Genomic DNA, 21,239 nt, shown 5'->3' on the forward strand with positions numbered 1-21,239 from the left:
TACTAATAAATCCCCCATTACCCCGCGATGGGTTGCAAGGAAAAGTCTCCGTTAGCTCTGATTGGAATGGATGCACTTGGTAAGTGGCAGAATGCCGGGACAAGTGAACGGTCTGCGAAGTGAGTAGAGCAGATGAGTCGATGGAGATGCGTATTGTGTTTTATAAGGTTTTAATAGACCCCAAGTAGAGATATTTCATATTTTTCGCGGGCATGAGGGCCTTGGAGAATTCTAAGTGCGATGTAGCTAATTTGGGGGTGCTTCTCAAAGCAGCTTAGTGCTAAGCTTGGCTACTCGGAGCCTTTTTCAAACGCCGAAGTATATCTGCCGATCCTGATCAAAGCCCGATCACCCCGAGAATCGACCCGGCCCTGATTCTTGGCCTGTTCGACATGATCGCAAGCCCCGCCAGAAATTCAAAGCATTGGAGTTCTGCATTCAGCTATAGTAGATTGGGGCTGGTTCAGTGCAGCCGTCCGAGAAGAGCTAGATCTGCCTCGGTGATGGCAATATTCCCATCGGATCGGCATCGACGTCCGAACGAGGGACATATCCAATGAACGTCCACAGAGTGAGATGAATCTCTCGCATTGCCAAGTCACCTGGGTACCCGACATGAAATGCTAACGGCGTCATTTATGATAGCAGGATGGTGACCGCTTCTTGTTTTTGGTCCCGGGCAGGCATAATTTGCGGGCTTCCAGACTGAGAGTATGGTTCTATCATCGTAGAGGTTCTATCATCGTAAACCTTGATCGTCAGACACACTTCGATGCCTGGGCTCTGCCCTACCAAGTGGTTGGCAGCGTCCAGGAGCTCGTCCCCGTCTCTAAACTTCCGACTTCGAGAATGATTTTTATAACCGATTTGTTAACCAGGCGCAAGGCAACATCTGGCCGAAATAGAGTATCTCCCAGCTGAATTTCAGGACTGCCAACAGAGACACAAGCAGTAAGAAGAAGAGACCAGCATCACTTAATTTCGAGCCGATGATATCTACGCCGATGATCTTGTTATGAAATTGACTGAGCATCCTATCACGCAGTGACCGTTGGGTAAAGTTACGAAAGTACTGCACCGCTTGAACCACGCGCGGGCACTATCACTCGTAAGTTGTTGGAAAATCACTTCTGGCAAATCCAACACTAGACCATTACCAACGAATCCCTCTTTGATCGCTTTCAGTAGATCCTGCCCAACGTCATCATAGCGTGACGATACGCCTTGAAGATCCATCAACAGTTCAGAGTCCGATATGTCCATGCTGGCAGCATGAGGGAGGATTTATTTTGGGTTGGGCCGAGTGAACGTTCAGGCAGACGGTATGGGTATGGATGATGTGAATAGGAAAGGGAAGGCCTATTTTGGCTACGATGATGACAGCCTGCATCACTTGAACCCCTATCCAACTTTGAATAATCTACGACGAGGGCTCTACTATTTTCGACCATGGCGATTTTAATTGATGTCTGACGCAAGACCGATGGGCGAAAATCAACTAGAAGAACGTAGGAAATATTTCATATTCATAAAATTTATTAAGCCTTCATACACCATACAAGATTAGGTGACTTTTCAGATAACTGAACACTACCAGAGTATGTAGGGCGGCCATATTGCGACACAAAACAATTTAATTCAAGCATCCAGCCCGACTGATATCGGAAAGTGAGCTGTGGCGGGTATAACCCTCCGTAGCTGGCGGTGGGGCGCGATTGACCAAAGCCCGGCGCTGTGGGGAATTTTTCTCTTCCGCCTTCTACTCCAGCATGGCATCCACTGCAGGAGAATGCCGCCCTCAAAATCGCAAGTTAAGCTCGCATGTCTTGCCTGGTGGGGCTTCATTCTGTACTCACAACGAGGACGATCATGAACTAACGACTCATAGCCGCTCCTACAAAACGCGCTGCGACGGGCAGCTCCCGTGCGCAAATGTAAGGCACCTCGACTCTCAACACTCTCCGCATCGCATCTTGAAGACCAATACTGACAACCCCATAGTGCGCAAATAACCAAAGACAATGTAATTATCGCCCAAGCAGGCGCGGTGGTGCCCGCAGAGGCGAGCGGTATCAAAATGCGAAGAGGCAGCGCGCCAGTGCCACAAATAGCGCCATATCTGCGCCCATTGAGTCACCTCAGCGAGATGGTAAAGAATCCAAGACGAAGACCGCAAGTGGTCATTTGGGATAGCGAGAGGCCGTGCTAACCTTCAACAGAAATCTTTATACATGATCTCGCCAACATAATTTACCCTTCCCGCCCGCTTCAGGACAGCAGGGACTTCGCGATGACGGAGAACCCCAGCCCTGCCGTTGGTAATCACGGTACTCTTCAGTCTGTGGAATCATCATTCTATATCAGGTCATACCAAAACGAACAGGACTTGTAAGGAGCGCCCCTACCTTCGGCTAGCCAGGCCATGTCGCGACTCGCACTAACATCGCTGCCCTGTGGTATTGCGTAGAGTGAATGCATATTATATCTTCATTCACCCTTATCTTCCATTACTGCCACCACCATCAATATCCAGCTACGCAGATAATCCGCAGAAAGTCCTCCTGACACAGCTCGCACCTGACCAGGCGTTCTTGCCATTCTGGCCGTCATCCCCCTTCGGCCTCGCACTCATGGCACTTCTGGTCCTGTTGCCTCTTCAAGAAGATCTCGATCCGATGCGAGAGACTCAAATCGAAGTGAGGAATTCATATGCAAATATTTATGCCCGAGCGGCGCTTGAGAGCGTTGATGGGTTCTGCAGTGGTCAAGAGCAAACCGGCGCAGCTCCCGTATCCACTCCAGGGATGGACGACGTCCCACGAAGTGCGATTCATCCTGAGCTACCTTCTACCTTAGACCCTGTGCTTGCCCTTTTGCTCCTGGGCGTCTACGAATACTGTCAAAACAGCAACCGGCGACTAATGCGCGCTCGAATATACAGCGCGTTAATACTAGCCATGGATCTCTCGCTTCATATTTGTCAGCCGACGAATTCTGAGCATTCGATTATCCAGGCCCGCGTGTGGTGGAATACGGTATAGTTTTAATTCCAGTCGATGACTTGATACGTTTCTAACAGAGTATGAAGATGTTTCTAGTCTATCAATCGGCCATATTTAATCATTCTGTGGGTCTTCACCGTCTTCCACTCCGAGTATCCCATTACTGACGCCCATATCTAGTCGCCTATTGTTCTAATGAATGACTGCCGAATAACCACGCCTTTTCCGGACTTTCATGGCTGTCAGAAGGTACAACTTCCTCATTTCCCTTATCTGATAGTACCATAATTCTAACCGATGTTTTAGCTTTGGTCCACTTCAATGAGAGCCCAAGAAGCGTTGCTCGAGACAGGCTTCGTCGCCAAGCAGATGACAGAGGGAAACATAAAAGGAAGTCATGAGCACACCCAAAAACGTATTCGTGAGCTCGACTCGTTCATTCTAGCTGTCATTGCCGACCTGGACCAACCCCCTGAACTTTCAACATGGGAAGGGGTCGATGGCGTGGCGATATTCAACAAATGGCTTATGGCTCGGTTCTTAGCCCACACGTGAGTTTTCTCCTAACAACCAATCTATTTAACAGGCAGTATTAACAACCTCTTCACCTCAAGAGCACGCATCAAATTGCACCGCTTCCGCGCCTTCGGGAACGAACCTGTCTTCCTCGATAAATTCTGCGACCTCAGCTCCATCAACAGCTCATTATTTTCAGATATGCCCCTCACAATTTCACCTGGACGATTTTCAGAATCCAATGCTGTCTTCCCATTCACAGAAGAAGAGTCGACACAAATTTGTCTCAAAGCGGCATTGGTGCTCTCTCGAACCCTGCGAGCCATACCATGGCCCAATACTTCATATTCCGATTCTTCTTCCGGTCCAAAGTCTTTCGAAGCAGCTGGGCAACTAAGCGGTCCCTCGATATTTTCCCTGAATCGTGTCCGATATCCGCGCTCTTTGCCATATATGGCATGCTGTGGGATGCAGTGTTGCTACGTGCTTATGATGTTGTTGCGGAAGGTTCGTGCCTCATTATGTTCTGATAACATGATTACGTCGCGCTATCTGCTTGGATATACCGAACCCGGGACAGAGCGCCAGGATGCCGAACGCTTCATCGAAGAGCTGAGACATGGAGTTAAATCTGTTTGTGATTTCATGTCCGGAAACGCGATTTTTGGAGGTGTCGTGGATATGGCACGCGAGGTTGAGACTGTCTATCTTGCTCATTTTCACGAGTGATTTAGCTCGTCTTCTGACCCAGAGCTTCTGTCTATGAACCGAAATCTAGTACGGTCTTCGGTCATTTTAAAAGGACAAATATACACCACCTACAGGATTCTCCCGACCTGTGAAAGAAGTTTCGCTCTTATTAAGTGTAACCGCTCTACCGCTTAATAAACCACTGACAAAAATATACCAAAAAATGAGCTAGACTGCTTTTCAACTCAAATCCATATCGTCCGATTTGATCGTGGGCGCCCGTGAGGGCGCCGAAACTCCTGCGCCGTCATGGTACGCAAGAACTTCGGAGTACATGATCGTTTTCCAGACGTCAGTTGGCAAGTCAGCTTCAACCAAAGCCCAATCAAACTTTTCATCTGCCTCCGGCTCATCAGTTGGATCATGATACGGTGCAAGATATTCTGCTGTCAAGCTCTCTTCGGCAGAACAGCGCTTTTCTGGATCTATTTGCAACATTTTCTCCAACAGTGTGACGGCTGAAAAAGTCAGTATCATGTGAAAGAACGTAGATCATGTCCAACTTACCTTTAGCATTTGCAGTAGGAAGAAGACTCGACAGAGGCTTCTGGGCTCTCTTAGGTAATGAACGAACAAAGTTCAATGTCTGCTAGTGTTAGCTTTGTGCTGTACTCACTCATCGGGATGAGTGACATACATTAGAGCTGGTGACATTGGCAATCAGATTGTCGGGCGGACTCCCAAGCAACTGTGTGATCACACAGAACTGATCAATATGATCCTTCCCCGGAAACAGCGGTTTGCCTAGAATCATCTCTGCAAAGATACAGCCAACGCTCCAGATATCCACCTTTTCGTTATACCGCTTCCAAGTAAGCATGATTTCAGGGGCTCTGTAATATCGGGTCGAAACATATCCAGTCATGTGACTCTCTCGTACACGAGCAAGGCCGAAGTCGCAAATTTTTAAATCACAGTTTTCGTTAACCAATATGTTGCTTGGTTTCAGATCGCGGTGGACGACTCCAGCGGAATGAACATATTTCAAGCCACGCTACTCGTAAAGTTAAGAAGAAGATTATATCGGAGGCTTTCGAAGGAATTTGTCCGCACATACCATCATTTGGTACAGGAAATATTGAGTGAATTGGTCGTCAAGCCTTTTGGTCTTCAAGAGCGTGTGAAGATCCGTAGCCATGAGTTCTGTCACGAGATAGCTGAAAGTAATGTCAGCAAAAGGCCGTCAATTGTAGACAAACAACATACATATCTTCCGCCGGGGAGATAAAGATATCACTCAAGTGGCTAATCTGTTTCATTTGTTAGCCTCGAACTCCCGAAATTCTGAGCTGGACTACAAACATTGTCATGTTTAAGCTCTTTGAGGAGCTTCACTTCTCTGAACATATGCTTTGCAATGTTCCCAGTTTTGAAGGGCTCCGTAAGCTTCTTGATGGCAACGGTTTTTCCCGAGATTTGATCCTTTGCAGAACTAACAAACGCATCAGGACAGGTCAGTAAAAGCTGGACGTAGGTCGCTGGGAACTAATAAATCATACCAGACTAAACCGGAAGCACCCAGCCCAATGGCCTCTAGTTGGGAGTATCTGAAAAAGCGCCCGTATTAGCTACAGACATACGGTCTCCGACGAATTGTTACTCGCTCAGTCAAGCGAACCTCGAAGTGGTTTCGAAATTGACACCCAAGATGGAATTTCCACCAAATTGGGCCATTTGCCGGCCCGGGGTTATGGCTTGGCTCTGTGTTTCAGACATGAGTAGGGCAGTGCCGCGTGGCTGTCTGTAATATGATGTTGGATAGAGCAGCCGTATATTAATATGGCTTTTACGCTTTGTTTGAACGCAGAATAAAAAGTGCGAGGAAGAAAAGATGAGATTGGAGCCGGAAAAAGTCTTGCGCTTATACATAAAATGGCGAAACAGATAAGCGGGGCTGTATTGTGTGGCCCCAGGCCGAATCTTCCGGATGGAATAAGAGTAGACATCGAATGATATACCCCTAACGCTTAGGAGTACTGTCGGTTTTACCGCAATGGGGAAAGTGCATAGGGGAGTGGGCTCTTGGCACACGCAATCTGCTGAGAGATGCGGTGCCCCACACGATCTTCGACTCTAAAATAGCTCATTAGCCGGCTAACCCTTCCAACAAATCAGCGGCGGAAAACGGACTGTAAAAATCCAATGGGAAGAAAACAGAGGCATTTTCCCTTAGCATTCTGATCCATGGGCCGCCCCATGTGACCCAACGGGCGTTGGCTCGGTGTTCCAAAGAGAAGAGCTTGAGCTCCGCACGCTCTCCTTCCTTGGGAGGCTGCTTCACCCGGCTCGATCTTTAGCTGTACGAACTCCACGGGGTACCTGCCGCCACCTCATCATATAGTGGGCCGTGATCGACTTTGTGTATGAGACCGAGCCAGTGCCAAAGGGGTTCGAATTTTCGAAGTGTGGCCAACACAATCCCTCGTCGTGGGGTGGGGAATGCCCCTCTAATATCTCGATGACATCATGGGGGTTTAGCTCAGGGTCCCCAAAGCGACCAGCCACTGTAGTGTTGAGATACAGAAACAATGTGTCCGGGCAGCTGTTCACAAAGCTTGGGAAGGTTCATGTGATGAAATTGCGAAAGAGACTGCTGGTAAAACCACCAAGTGCATGGCGGAGGGGCTTTGAGAAGATCCCGTAGTGTTTATGTTGGACCGGTGCCTCTAGATATTACGCAAATGGAACTGGGCGCATTCGACTAAAGAGCATAAATCGCATTGTATTGATCTCCCTTACTTCGCTCAAAATGATGTTGCTATATTGAATGGCAAGAAATTCATCACTTAAAAGCCTAATCCAGTGTCAGTGCGAAGTATACAATTCGAAATGCTTGACTTTGAACCGACTCACAGTTCGCACGGCCCAAGCTTCTCCGCGGAAATCGCCGGGAGACAGTTGACGTGCCATATTATTAATTGACTCTGATAGACTCCGGTGCGCCATTCACATTCTTCGGGTATCTTCTGCTCTCTCGGCTTGTCGGAATGGCGCGCCTGTACGCTTCATCGACTTTTCTGTAACAGACCCGTTAGCACTGCTGCCTGATATTCGTCAAGTTTCAGAATCCAGAGGGTTGACCTTCTATTCGCGAGCCGTCTTCATGAGCGCCGATTTGACGGGCTTTTTCCGAATTTTGACGGCTTTTAATAGAGCCTTTGTCATGGTGGTCTTTCCCGAGTTCATCTCTACCGGGCTCCTGAGAGACAGGAGGATCCACGCGAAGAATTCCCGTCATGATGGATGAATTTTCTGGTAAGACATACTGTTCAGGTCCCACCCCTATTCTTTTTAAAGAAAAGGCACGAGGATTGCCCCTGCTGGATCTTGTTTGACGTTGGTGGCAAGGTATGACGTGCCGGGTGCCTGGAGCTGGTTACTAAGCAGCTCAACCGCCACAGGGCTTCTGTATGGATGTATCTTGGAGTATACATGCCGGCAATTGTCCCATGGGGTACATTAGTGTACCCACGCCTGGGGTGTGCCTGTCATATTACCAGTCGTTTCTATTCTCACCAAGCGGATCTTATCTCGATTGGAGTCTGTTGCATACGCAACTAGACACCTGAGGCGAGTACGCGACATGAGGCGTACATTGCGAATGCTCTCGTAAACGTTCGTTCGTTGCCTCTCACAGAGCCGAAAGACGCAGTCAAAGTAGCTATTAGAGTTCTATCCGGAAAGCAAAAATTGCTAAACCCAACCAACCCCCCCCAACAAAAAGCCGACGCCTGCACCCCCCAGCCACGGCGCCTCCCATGCCCGGCCTGCCATTGTGGGGGAAGTAAGGCCAATACCTAAACCAAGGAAACACATCAAGAATCTCGTATTCGCATTTTTTCCATGGCAAGAGACACCGGCGACTGACCTCCTACATTGACGGCTGCGAGTAGTGCCGTCCTTCCCAGGTACCTCGTTCCGTCTATAGCTGCGACACGACATAGTAACAGTCGTGTTACTTTAAGAGCATTGCTTTTGGCCACGATGGCATAAGGGTGGTTTCTCCAGACTGGCCTAGGGCGTTTGGGTCGGCCCCGTAGTCCAGTAGCAGATTGACAATGTTGAGACTCCCTGCTGCCACCGTCTGAGAAAGAGGTGTTTTGCCAACATTCTTTCCAACATTGGGGTTCGCTTTGTGTAAGAGAAGCATGTACACCAGCTCCTCATACTTCCTCAGTGCAGCGACCGATAGAGCCGATTCTCCCTTCATGCCCCCGGCATCCGTCTTCACTCCACGATCCCGCAGGCGCGACACCACATCTTCCTTGCCATATACTACCGCGGGCGATTGATACGGTCTGTCCTTCAAAATTGTAAGATTCAAGTTGATATTCCGTGTAAATACCTCGTAAAATCTGTCACAGATCAATAGCAAAATACATCTCAAAGGCCCGAAAGACCAAATTCAGTGCCATGCAAATTCCAAAGTCACCAAATTAACACCATACACCGGGTATTCCCAAGATATAAAGCAGAGACCGGCCGCCGATGCACACGAACTCCAACAGATAGTAAAGCTAAAAGCGAAGAAGCAAGAACGCGGGCAGAATCATGTCATCATCACATCTTGCGCAGGGGTAATCTCAGCTGACGGGTCGAGCGAGGCATCAGCCATTGCTTGATCACCATCAGTGTTGGGAATAGACTGAGGGATTTCCTCGTGTGTATCCTCAGGAACCTCCTCCCACAGTCGCACGGTCAGGTCAAGGCCGCAGCTAACCATCAAGCGCTTACCGTTCAGCTTACCAGTATGCACACACAGCACGGCATCAGTGTGTCCCTTGATACGTTGCAGAATGTTCTTGCCAACGAGGTCCCAGCAGAGAATGTCACCGTCTTCACTCCCGCTGACAGCAAAGCAGGGAGGAGTCGAGTATCTGACCTCGGGCGAGCCGTACATTCCAAAGCACCCAGAGAGACTGTACTTGTTATTGACGTGGCCTTGGAAAGTCTTCACAACACGGCTCTCGACATAGTTCCACATGCGCACACAGCCGTCCAGCGTCCAGGCCAGAATGTACTTGCCGTTGGGTGAAAACTTGACACACGTAGCAGCTGGGTTATCTTCGACAACAAGAGTGCGCAGGCATTGGCCGCTGTGGGTATCCCAGACACGGACTAGACCGTCATGGGCACAGGAGACGATCAAGGTTCCATCGTGGACGACGTCAATGCCGGCAACGGGGTCGGAGTGCGCAGGGAGAGAGCGCATGACACGCGCACGTCGGACATCCCAAATGAACACGGCTTCATCATAGGACCCGCTGACGAGGATATTACCCTTGGGAGCGAAGGCAATTTGGTAAACGTAGTTGTGGTGGCCAATGAAAGATTTAGTGTGAGCTCGGCCCTTTACAACATCATCAGTCAGTCCTGTTTACTCTATGTTTATAGGGTAAGGGGATTGGTCACATACCGTACTAACGTTCCAAAGTCGGATTGTCTTGTCATCAGAGCCAGAGGCAATCCACTGACCGTCTGGGCTCCAGGCCAGTGTAGAGATACCCGCTAGGTGGCCTTCAAATGTGTAGATGAGATTGCCCGTCAAGGTATCCCAGACCTTGATCACTGCATCTGAGCCTGCAAAAGGAGAGATATTGATTAGCAAATGAAAAATAAAGAAATCCGACCAAGCAACATACCTCCACTTGCAATCATGGTACAGTCCGGCGAGAACTGCACTGTCGAAATACCACGAAGATGCGCTTTGAGCGCATATTTCTCTTTGTAGTTCAGATGGTCGGGCTTGGGCGGGGGAGGCGGCGGGGCAGCCCCAGCAGTTGGGACAGGTGTATCAGATCGATCGTCGTTCATATCATTCCGGACACGGTTATCGGCATACTCATCAGACTCCCCAGAGCGGTCTTCGTGGCTGCCCTCCGTGGGGGTGGGGCGATTGATAGGCGAAGGGCTGCGGCGATTATGCGATGCGCTCCAGTATTCCTCCGGGTCAACAGTCAGTTCATCGGGGCTCTCAGAGTCATCGAAACGGCGTTTCTTGGGATTGGCGCGTCGCGGGGTGAAATTCTTCGAGTGCGACCAGCTTTGGCGGCGGCGCTGCGCTTCCTCATGATCCGAGGCCGCAGCCAATTCGTCCGTGGACGAGTCGATGGGCGACGGCGAACGAGTCTCCTCTCGACGGCTCCGAGTTCTCTGCGCATGATCCATGGGGGCTTGAAACAACGGGGAACAGTCGCATCGCAAACGCGCTGGGGTTCTGCAGCGCGAAAAGAAAAGGCGCGTCCGAAAGGCGGTGAGGGCACACTTTACATCACTGATCGACGCCGTTCTGGTGGAGCATCTCCGACGCCGCTGGCAGATGCGCCTGCAACAGCTCTTTCGGCCCCAATGCCCTCCTCGATCGTACCCAGCGAGGCTCCCTCGCACATCCGGATCTTCTCGCTTAACTGCTGGGGTTTGAAGTTTCTGTCGAAGTATCGCCATGAACGACTATCTGAGATTGGACGACAGCTGGCACTGGCCAGCTCGCCGCCAGAGATAGTTGGACTTCAGGAGTGCTGGACCCAACAAGACTACGAGAGCATCCACGAGCAGACTCGACACATCCTACCATACGGGAAGTTCTACTTCGGAGGAATTTTCGGTGCAGGACTGGCAATTCTTTCACGATGGCCCATCGAAGAGAGCAGCATGTTCGGATATCCACTGAACGGACGACCAACAGCTTTCTTCCGCGGCGACTGGTTCGTCGGCAAAGGCGTTGCTTGTGCGAGAATTCGCTTTGGACCTGGCACCGCAGATGTAGCCGAAGTCTTCTGCACACACCTCCACGCCCCATACGAACGTGAACCCAACGACTCCTATCTATGCCACCGCACCGCCCAAGCATGGGAAATCTCCAAACTTATGCGCGGTGCCGCCGAGCGCGGGCACCTCGTCATCGGACTAGGCGACTTCAACATGCTCCCATCATCCTTCGCCCACCGCCTTATCACAGCCCAAAGTCCCGTTCGCGACGTCTGGCGCGAGCTACACCCTGACTCCTCCGTCGGCGCCGCAATTGACGCCGTCGAGCGTGCGAGAAATCGGCCAATCCCCTCAGCAGAATACAATCTTCTTGAGAACGGTGCCACATGCGACGGTGCCTACAATACATGGCGATGGTCCAAGGCGCATCGCAAAGAGCTGGACAAGGGTCAAGATCGGGCAGTCGATAAAGATGTTCCTGATCCCCGCGCGAAACGTCTAGATTATATCTTCGTCGGCGACGGCGGCTACGCACCTAAATTCCCGCCGCCACGCTGGTCGGTCGAGTCGGCCAATGTGGGCATGACACAGCGCCATCCAACGCTCCGATGCTCGTTGAGTGACCACTTTGCTGTCGAAGCCGTCATTGCTCGCACACCTAGCGATGAGACGGCCTTCACATCAGAGGTACACGACCTTTCTGCGCCGAATTCCGCATCTTTACACAAACCGACCTCATCACAACTTGCACCCAATGCAGGTCTCTCTCCAGAAACGTACGACCACATAACCGATATGATCCACACATACGTGCGTCGTGAACGCTCTCAGCGCCGTTGGCGCCTGATCCACTTCTTGGTGTCACTGGTGGTTTCAATCGGCTGTATGGTCGGCGTGTGGTGGGTGGGAAGCCGGACGTATATTGGGTTTATCTTGATCCTGGTCAGTACCTTGAACTTTGGGGCTGGAATTCTCGATGGATTGATTGGGGGCTTATTTGTGTCGAGCGAGCTGCGAGCATTGAAGGAATTTGAATGGGAGGTACGGAATGCGAGAAGCTTGCTACTTGCGGCGGGAGAGAGTCCTGAACAGAAGAAGAAAGATAAGTGATTGGGGTGTTTTCAAAACCTTTGGGTTGGAAGTTCGATTGATTGTATAAATTAGCTTGCTCTGCTGAAGTAGAGTAGATACCTATGGTATTAATAGATAATGCGTCCGTTGGCAGTATTCTCCACTGCCAATATACCTTTCCCACTAGTATAGAGCATATAGCACGAGTAAAACACGAATCTTTCCATCCATGGTCAGCGGTGATCGAAAACCATCACCTACCATGGCAATCAAATTATTCCTCTGCGATTTAATCAACACATACAAGCTTACGATTTTACTCTACGGCTACTGATCTTGGAAAGTATTGCTAGCACATAACGAGTGTGGAGTGCATTCTCTTAAGCGAATCGAGCAAGTAACCATCTCGGCCTTCATCAACCTCATCAAAATCATAAAGCAAGAGCAACGTGACCAAGTTCTGCAAGTGCACGATTTTACTCAGCACACTCACGCTTACGCTGGTCAAAGACTCGCAGAGTCTCCTCAGCAGCCTTGACACCGCTCATGGCCATAGCACCGAAGGTAGGACCCATACGGTTGAAGCCATCGATCTCAGACAGCTCCATACCACCGATAATCAGACCCTTAGCGACCTCACGGGTGTTCTTGACGATAGCGTCCTCGGCAGCATTCATATCGAGGCCGCGCATACCGCCCAGCTTCTCGATGGCGTTCATGGAAACGAGACGCTTGGCGCAGAAGGCGCCGAAGGGGCCGTCGTGGCCGGTGGTACTGATGATGATGGGGGCGTTGATGGTGTTGGGGTCCATGCAGGAGTGGTCGTCGTGGTGAAGGGTGACGAGGGTCCAATTGACCACGACACCGCCGAGACGGACGTCGTTGCCGTCCGGGCGGGTGATGAGGTCCTCGACGCAGGTGGCGTTGAAGAGCTTGACGTTGGGGAAGGAGAGGACCTTCGAGAGCAGGGTCGAGGTGAAGAGGGCGGCGTGCTTGACGACCACGAAGTTGGGGTTGTTGGGCTCCTCTTCGAAGGGGACACCCAGCTCTGTCAGGAAGGCGTCGGCGGGACGACGCAGGACCATGGCAGAGAAGAGCTGGCCACCGAGCCAGGCACCGCCACCTGTTGACTGTTAGGTTGATTTATGGATTAATGTAGGATGAATAGCGTACCAGGAGACACAGAGGCCTCAAGAATGGCAATCTTCAGGTCCGGACGGGCCTTGGCGAGGACGTAGGCACTGCTAAGACCGCAGGAGCCAGCGCCGACGATAACGACATCGCTCTCGGCGTAGTTGTCCAGATCTTGGAAGTAGCGGCGAGTCATGGCGCGAGAGACCTGGCTCTCGCGGATAGGTGCGAACTTGAACTCATCCCACTTGCCGCCGAACTGCTCGAGGAGCTTGCTCTGGCCCTGGCCGGTCAGGGTGGTGGTGGCCGTCTCGGGGACGATGACCTTGCCCTTGATGCCGGTGGGGGCAGTGGTGGGCTCGAAGATAGCAGCGGGGGGAGACATGGTGAGTTGGGGATCAAGTCGGGAGATTGACTTGGGCCTTCGTTAGTGTTTCACTTCCAAGGGGGAAGGGAGGGGGGGAAGGCATGATCCTTTCGCTGGTATTATCCAGATCAAGTTTTCGCCGTATAATCTCAGGACGAACTGCGTCGATAGAGCCTTCCAGTCGAGAGTCGTTGTGGTAATCAATGACAAAGACTGCTCAGCTTGAGGAAGTGGATCTCCACCGACGCGAGAACGAACACCGGCTCATGCCCAGAAGTTTACTGGTATACCTTGATCCCTTGAAGATAATGTGCCCAGCCAAAGCATTTCCATGGCTTCCCTTGAGGGAGGGCTATATGTACTTGACAGGTGTCTGGGATGGACAGGTCAGCGACGGAACTGAGAGCAGGAGGGTTAATAGTTACTTGATAATTTGTCACACGTGAGTGTTGCTGTGATCGATTTTTAAGAACTGACGAAGTTGAGAGAAGAAAAGAAAAAGTGAAGTGAGGAGGGGCAGGCAACCTTATATGCTTTGGGGTACCCCACCATCCCACACTGGCTTGACTGCTGTCGCCTCCGAAAGTCTCCGGTGAACAGAGAGGGGAATATTGTTCTCGATCACATAATGACGTTTCCCATTTGTTCTGGCCTTCTGTTTTGAGTTACTCCAAGTACTTTTCATCCTGTGTTCGTCAACCGGTCTTCCGTAGAGCTTGGACCCTATGTGAGGGAGAGCGGGAAGCCGATCTCAACAACCTCATGACTCCCGCCCATATTGAATTTAACTGAGTTATTTATCAAATGACCATCGTTTGAAATGCTACGTGCTCATCAGATTCACCGGCGAAAATACAAGCTCGGCTTGCGTCGGAGATTCCGAGCTCCACGGCAAAGCTTCCGGACTGCAGTTCTCCGGGCGAGTTTTCACGAAACTTTGGAGCTTCCCACTGTCACCACGAAACAAGAAGTGGCCCGTGTCCACGACAACAGAGCAAGATGTTACACTCATGCATATGTACATTCACGTCAAAGGAAACATCGATAATACATACAAGCGGGCGTGCCATCGTGGGGGTCTGACATCATGCCTAGTCATCACAGCACGCAGCTGAGGCAGATGTGGAGACAGACAGAGTGAGGGCATTTCAATTCGCCCCTCGCGAGTCCGACGCATCCTCCATACAGAGGTTACAACACATACCTGAAGCTGGCGCCGTAGTTGTCCTCCGATAGCGCAGCATCGGCCTTGGAGGGATCCACCTCGATCCTGGGCCCGTACTTCTTGTCGAGCTGCCGGTTTTCCCACACAAGCAGCGTCCGCAAACACAACGCCAACAGCGTCGTGAAGAACATGAATGCCGCACAAATCGACATGCCCTTAATGTATCGCGGTGCTTCTGCGTCTGGGAAGACATTTGTTCCCAGGAAAGGGCCGCATTGGCCAATGATGTTGAGCAGGATGATACCTCCACCACGACGGGTATCGGAGCCTTGATTGTCTAGTGACACACAACGCTGGTCAGAAATAGTTGCGAGAGTGTGATTGGCACTCAAGGGAAACGGATGACTCACTCAGAACCCACGGCAGAATATTGGCGATCGACGGGAAGACTCCACACGCGGCCAGAAAGACGCCAAAGTAGCGCACGCCCACGGAGGTGCAGGCCACGCACAGGATGTACCCCACACCGCCGATCAGGGAGAGAATCGCGATCATCAATCCACGTTGTTGGATCCGATCCGCCACCCAAGTGGTCCCGATCATCACAAGGAAAGACAGGAAGAAGGGCGGTGCTGTGAGGCCCTGGGCGTTGACGGAGGAGTAGCCCATTTCCTTCAGGATGGTTGGAAGGAAAACGGGCAACGAGGAGAAACTGACATTGCAGCTAAAGTACATGAACTAGGGAGACGTTAGTGGCAATTCTTTTTTGTCGTTCTCTCGTTCTCTCTATGAATAATGGAGGGTTCTCACTGCTGTGAACCACGCCTTCGCATCCAGTAGAGTCATGGCCAGTTCCTTCCATTGAATCTTGCCTTCTCGCTCCGCTTCACCAGCCTGCTGCAGACCACGGGCTCGAGCAATATCCTTCTCTTCCTCAGTCAGGAATCTAGCCGACGCAGGCGTATCCGGCACATAGAACCAGGCCAGCAGCGCCGCAGCACAGACCGGGAGACCTTCGACCAGGAACAAAATGCGCCAATTGGCAATGGCACCATGGCCCGAGGTGATTCCATAAGCAAGGGCACCAGCGAACGTATTTGCCAGCGGGGCCGCCGACAAGAACAGACCACATCGGAGACCGAGCTCGTGACGACGGTAGAAGAATGACAAGAGGTATGGTACACCGGGCCCAAAACCCGCCTCAAAGACACCCATCAGGAATCGCAGGGCCATCATACCCTGCCAATTCTTTGTGGCCGCTTGGCACGTTGACACCAACCCCCTTGATGCGCGTCAGTATGTACTGTATAGTGTATCAAAATGTCCGTTTTAGGGGGGCAGATCATCGTCCACGTGGGCGCATACCAGGAGAACACGACAAAAGCAGCCCATTGGTGCGGCTTGATGATCTTCCACATCAAGGCCTGGAACTCGAAGAGCGTGTATGAAATGTAGAAGATGGTGAGGAGCCATGAGTATTTTTCGTCGGTGAGAGCGAGGTCCTCCTCCATGCCGGCGATTTTGGCATTGCTACCCAGCGGTCAGTTTCGGATCTGCTTTTTGTGAGGTGTCACATTGCACGAGTCCAGCAACGTACCCGATGTTACTTCGGTCGAGGAAAGCGAGCAGATCTAAGTTGCACGGCACATGTTAGCTTTCCAGGGCTAATTCGCTGTTCAGAGTAGAGTCTCAAGATCAATGGCATACAGAGAAATCCCATCAATGTCGGGACTCGCCAGTCTAGCTTCCTCAGGACCCTTCGCTCCAGCTCGGGGTCAATCGGCGCAGCAGCCACCACAGCCGGCGGTTGTCCGGGCTCATTCTCTTCATGAGAGGGTACCCTCTTCTCAATATCGACGTCGGGCGGCGCGCGCTGAATCTCGTCCTCGGGGGGATCAAACTTGCCAAAGAAACCCATGGCCGCAGGATAAGGGAATTTCAAAGTGTGGGGGAAAAGAGAAAGGGCTCCGACGTTCACGGGGAGAACGGGGAAGCGGGATCGTCTTATACGCGGGGGAAGCAGTAGTGAATTCGATCGGCGTCAAATGGCAAGTGACTCGGACTTGTTCGAGTTGCTCGGTGGAATCCAGCAGGTGTCACCTCAGTGATTGGGGGGGGCCAGCAGCTTCCCCCACACCCTGGAGAGACTATGAACACCCGCGACTCCACAGGGCTACTGGAGAGTGGTGAGGAGGAGACCGGGGGTGGAGGAAATGCGAGCCGGTGGAGCCGCAAAGCTTCGTACCCTCGGCTCTTCGTCACCTCCGATCGTTCTGCCTCTTTCGGACGCCTCTCTTGTCCATTATACCCTATGGTCATCGCACGGTTGCTGTGCACTTTTATGCAGCAAATTGTCGGTCGGAATCTGTATCCACCGTGCTGCGACGCAAGGGCCCGTGGTTCCAGAGGGTCTTCCCGGTGGAGATGCAAAGAATGCAACGAGGCAGAGTCCGAGAGAATATGTCGGCCCGAAATTTGTGCACGGCATGTTTGGGCTCTGCGAGAGTACCCTATCCTAGGGCATTATAAGGTAAAGTATGAACTCATCTTTTTGATTGACCGTGGGTGTGCCAGCAAATCTTGTCGAGGGAAGAACGTCAATCATTCGATAGTCGGGCCCAGCGCCTGAAAAATGGGTGGGTTTATTCTCCGATGCGATCACGCCAAAATTGACGTAGCTGTGCTGGATTGACGTCAAGTGCGGCTCCTCGCGTTGGCTTTGTTTAGTCTCTTAGACATGAGCATTTCGAAAGAAACGCATATGAAAAGGTAGATTTCATGTATCGATTCTCGTAATCCTAGCAAAAGTGTTGACATTGAATCTCTCCCGAAGCTACTAGCTACGAACCATGGAACGTGGCTGCTAGTGCGAACTGAGGATTATCATGCTCAAGTATCTTATTTTTTTTATCGCTGAACGGGCTACGTTTTTATCGCTGAACGGGCTACGTTCAAAAATTTGATACTGTCTTTGTACCATCTTGAAGGTCACCCTGTATAATATGACGCCATAAAAGCTGATACCCATACACTAGAGTGGGGCACGCTACCACGTAATGCTTGTGGATTTCAATTTCCATATTGCCGCAGCGTTTGAAGTTGTTATGGACTGCCACGTTCTGGGTACACTACTTCGATCTCCATGAGGTTCGGTGTCTTCCTTATGGACAAGGATGTGGCAGTGCGGGGAAAACATCAAAACGGCGACGGCAATGTCGATCGTTCAAGTCCACGGCATGCTATGTTAAGTCTCCTTTTCGCTCAGTTGTGAATTACTGAATTACTCCTAGTACAGAATTTTTTATTTCCTTTTTTTTTATTTTTCAATTTTTCAATGTCAATGGAAAGCTTTTGACTCCACCTAAGATCTCAGAGTTTGAACTCAATACTTTATTCATCGCCTCTTAACGAGTGACCTCAATGCGCCAAGCTAGCTCTCACAGGTTCTTTACAGTGTTTCAGAGCACCACTTGCCAGTGCGCTTTTCCTTTTCCCTCGCCATTCCTATATCCTGCTGTCTTGCTAGTATTGATTTGAAGTCACGCTATACTGCGCTCACTTATGAGAATCATTTCCAAGTTATTTACCGATGATTTGATTCATAATCTGCTGAAAATGATAAATTCTAATCAGGGTCGCTAAAGTCTCATAAAGAGTAATAGAATTAGTTGTGGAAGGCAGTTTTAAAACGCCGACTGCTGATCTACATTGAACATTGGTGCCTCAGGTGTCGTGCGCTTTAGGTCGCTGTGTCCACCCGCACCGCATCAAAAATCTCCCGCGTCGCGTTGCCAGGAGCTCCATCAGCCCTGACCACGCCGACCCGCGCCCGCCGCCTCCCCATCAGATACATTCCCATTGATCCCATCTGACCCATTTATCGGCACTCGCGACCCAATTGTCCCGATCTGCATACCCGCATACGGGTCTCGCCACGATGGAGGACCCGGCAACCCGAATCCCGCAGCAACTGGTACGCCGCCCCAACACCATTGAACCCATTTGCAATTCTTCGCGCAATTTCTCACATGCATAATGGAAACTAACCGGTCGCAATGGTTGTAGCTGCCACATATGCACCTTGTCTCGCGGAATCGCTACCCCAACATGCACATGATGCCCCCGGAGACCGCCGTCGAGTACCTGGCTACAGCACCTCGTGTCTGCCAGTCACAACCCATGCATTGGACTTTCTTGGATGGCCCCGCTGATGGCACGGTTATGCTTACATGGCAGCCCCAGCAACATCTGGGCAATAACTTTGCCAGTGATGGTTATGTCTGGGCCGATGCCGAGCAGGGGCATGTCCTTGAAGTCCGAGGTTACGTATGTGAAATCTAGCTTCCGCAGCTTCTAGATGCTGTCAATACAGCGTGATTGAATTGAGTCGGCTAACGCCGCGATGATACAGACTGTTGAAGTGTTCATCCACCGCAGTGGTTACCACCCTCCGAACGAGAACATCGCCAGCCACACCCGCAAGCGTTATCGCATCGTGAGCACCAAAGTCCCGGGTGCTGCTCCTCCCGACCCCTCTCTGTGGATTGTTCACTACTCGCGCGCTCCTCAGAATGACCACCTTCCGGCCAACCGCGTGCCCCACAGCCCACAAGTACAAAATATCATGAACCAACGACGATTCCTTCAAAGCCAGGGCCAGCTTGCCCGCAAGGAATTCCTGCTGCACGACCGAAACAACTGGCCCACTATCAACTTCCCTTCGCAAATGGGCCAGCAAGGCTTCACCCAACCCCAACCTGGTTATCAGAACGCCCAACAAGCACGACCGGGCTACTATCCACCCCAAGCCCACGGCCACCCCGCGACCGCGGCTCAGGTTGCTGCTCCGCAAGCCAAGGTTGCTCGTCCTCACCGCGCCTCATCGGCGGCCATGGCAACTGCTGCGGGCGAATTCGCGATGGAGGATGAAGATGTCTCTAACGGCGACATGTTTGACTCTTTGACAGCCCGCGAGGTTAGTAAGATGCGATACATTCAGCACCATGAGTGGATGGAGGAGATCTTCGCGTCACCTTATTCCATCTCACAGATCACACCGGTGTCTTTGGGGCTAGGAAGGAAAGGGGAGCTTCAGTCGTTGACAGAGGGTTTCTTCGATGCCCCTGTTGGAAGTGGCGAAGGCGCAGATGACGATGTCCCCGATGCCACAAAACTTGAGCCGGCCAAGGCCGAGGAATTCGCAGACCGGGTCACCAAGAAGGTGACCGAGATGACCACCGAGATCGAGAAACTCAAGAAACAACACGCGCAACGCATGGAGCGATTCAACCGCAGCTCGCTTTTCAAAGATGCTGAGCTACGTCTCCGTGAAGCTGCTGCCGACCCAACAGAGTCCGGCCCCGAGGTTTGGCGCCTTGAAGGCCGAATCATCATCCCATCGGAAGAAGAAGCCAACCCGCAAGACTACGTGGAGGAGAAAGCCAAGTACAAGGTTGACGACGTGGTGCGCGAGGTGGAGACCAACTGGAAGAAGCAGATCACGCCCGAGCCCAAGGTGTCGTGCGTCGAGAAGGGAGGTCTATTGGAGAAGATCGAGCCAGAGCACAAGGAGGAGCCCGAATCCTTCACCAACGACATGGTGATGGACCACGGCGACTCCCACCTCCTGAACCAATTTGGCGCCGACGGCACCTCGGAGCAGTCCCTGCACGGCGGCGGGATCTCCACAGACGTTGACATGGACCTCGGCGACCAACTTGGCGGCGGCCCTGGCGAAAACAACGAATGGGTAATGGTGAACAATGAGAACAAGGTAACCGGCGGCGACGCAAGCCTCGAGAGCGGATTCGACTTCACCAACATCGACAGCGCGGGGGATGCATTGGCCGCGTACACGGAGCAAAATGACGGACTGGATCTGCCGGATCTGGACAATTCAGCATTCGGCGATGCGTTCCATGCCTCGGACAATGAGCACGGACACAACCCCGATGCGGATGAAATGTCGTAGATTGTGAATGGTGAATTTATGAAGGCGCTTTACTCTTCTAAGGTTGTTCAAATGGTTCATTTGCGTTATAGCTCACTGTATGTTCTTGCAGTCTGCTCCGGGTGTTGGTGCGTGGGTAGGGACGTCCTGGATTTGATGCACGGTTGATTTGCTCTTTCTTTGTGCTGTATAATAAAATGGCAGAGAATCTTGCTTCCGGGCGGTTGCCTGGGTTGGATCAAGAGTGGATTTCAATTCGTAGTGCATATGATTGCTGTAGCTTAAAACTTTGTGGTGCAATTGTCAGCCCTGCAATAGCTACCCTGTCAGGAGTGCTAAGGCACGTATAATCACATCAAGCTAAGGTACCCTAAGTATGCAATGTATGCACCTCATGTGATATTGAGCGTGATACTATGCGACCCCGGGGAAATCAATCTACTAATTCAGGTGTTCCTATGAATTACTTTAGATGAGACCGATAGTTTATTCTACCTCTATCTTTTTCATCTACACTGTGGCGTGAAGCTGGCGTCTCCACCTCAGATAATCGGGCCGCTCTACGTGTGGAGCATGACG

At 51.4% G+C, this 21,239-nt stretch overlaps 7 protein-coding genes across 7 annotated transcripts; 3 read left to right on the top strand and 4 right to left on the bottom strand.

The window, feature by feature from the left end:
- Positions 1-1,769: 1,769 nt before the first annotated feature.
- On the top strand, positions 1,770-4,247 carry N7532_003164 (Transcription factor; the record flags this gene model as incomplete). Its single annotated transcript, XM_056615658.1, has 8 exons — positions 1,770-1,833; positions 1,889-1,934; positions 2,002-2,069; positions 2,220-2,388; positions 2,534-3,035; positions 3,309-3,553; positions 3,811-4,025; positions 4,099-4,247. The coding sequence occupies 8 exons, from the start codon at positions 1,770-1,772 to the stop codon at positions 4,245-4,247; spliced, it is 1,458 nt and encodes a 485-aa protein (XP_056476015.1).
- Positions 4,248-4,448: 201 nt separating this feature from the next.
- On the bottom strand, positions 4,449-5,984 carry N7532_003165 (uncharacterized protein; the record flags this gene model as incomplete). Its single annotated transcript, XM_056615659.1, has 8 exons — positions 4,449-4,726; positions 4,776-4,854; positions 4,906-5,262; positions 5,326-5,425; positions 5,475-5,518; positions 5,571-5,700; positions 5,768-5,815; positions 5,887-5,984. The coding sequence occupies 8 exons, from the start codon at positions 5,982-5,984 to the stop codon at positions 4,449-4,451; spliced, it is 1,134 nt and encodes a 377-aa protein (XP_056476016.1).
- Positions 5,985-8,817: 2,833 nt separating this feature from the next.
- On the bottom strand, positions 8,818-10,436 carry N7532_003166 (WD40 repeat domain-containing protein; the record flags this gene model as incomplete). Its single annotated transcript, XM_056615660.1, has 3 exons — positions 8,818-9,618; positions 9,685-9,848; positions 9,911-10,436. The coding sequence occupies 3 exons, from the start codon at positions 10,434-10,436 to the stop codon at positions 8,818-8,820; spliced, it is 1,491 nt and encodes a 496-aa protein (XP_056476017.1).
- A 180-nt stretch (positions 10,437-10,616) lies between these two features.
- On the top strand, positions 10,617-12,086 carry N7532_003167 (inositol phosphosphingolipid phospholipase; the record flags this gene model as incomplete). The annotated part of the gene is made up of 1 exon (XM_056615661.1): positions 10,617-12,086. One exon carries the CDS (start codon positions 10,617-10,619, stop codon positions 12,084-12,086), a length of 1,470 nt encoding a protein of 489 aa, XP_056476018.1.
- A 437-nt stretch (positions 12,087-12,523) lies between these two features.
- thiA (thiamine thiazole synthase) lies at positions 12,524-13,563 on the bottom strand (the record flags this gene model as incomplete). Its single annotated transcript, XM_056615662.1, has 2 exons — positions 12,524-13,170; positions 13,221-13,563. The coding sequence occupies 2 exons, from the start codon at positions 13,561-13,563 to the stop codon at positions 12,524-12,526; spliced, it is 990 nt and encodes a 329-aa protein (XP_056476019.1).
- A 1,173-nt stretch (positions 13,564-14,736) lies between these two features.
- Positions 14,737-16,628, bottom strand: N7532_003169 (putative MFS transporter; the record flags this gene model as incomplete). The annotated part of the gene is made up of 6 exons (XM_056615663.1): positions 14,737-15,047; positions 15,121-15,448; positions 15,521-15,992; positions 16,076-16,240; positions 16,308-16,341; positions 16,418-16,628. 6 exons carry the CDS (start codon positions 16,626-16,628, stop codon positions 14,737-14,739), a joined length of 1,521 nt encoding a protein of 506 aa, XP_056476020.1.
- A 2,019-nt stretch (positions 16,629-18,647) lies between these two features.
- Positions 18,648-20,681, top strand: N7532_003170 (uncharacterized protein; the record flags this gene model as incomplete). Its single annotated transcript, XM_056615664.1, has 3 exons — positions 18,648-18,683; positions 18,776-19,036; positions 19,122-20,681. The coding sequence occupies 3 exons, from the start codon at positions 18,648-18,650 to the stop codon at positions 20,679-20,681; spliced, it is 1,857 nt and encodes a 618-aa protein (XP_056476021.1).
- Between the last annotated feature and the right edge of the window lie 558 nt (positions 20,682-21,239).

The sequence above is a fragment of the Penicillium argentinense genome (assembly GCF_028826775.1).
Source record: "Penicillium argentinense strain IBT 30761 chromosome Unknown utg000004l_segment0_segment0, whole genome shotgun sequence".
Taxonomy (NCBI): domain Eukaryota; kingdom Fungi; phylum Ascomycota; class Eurotiomycetes; order Eurotiales; family Aspergillaceae; genus Penicillium; species Penicillium argentinense.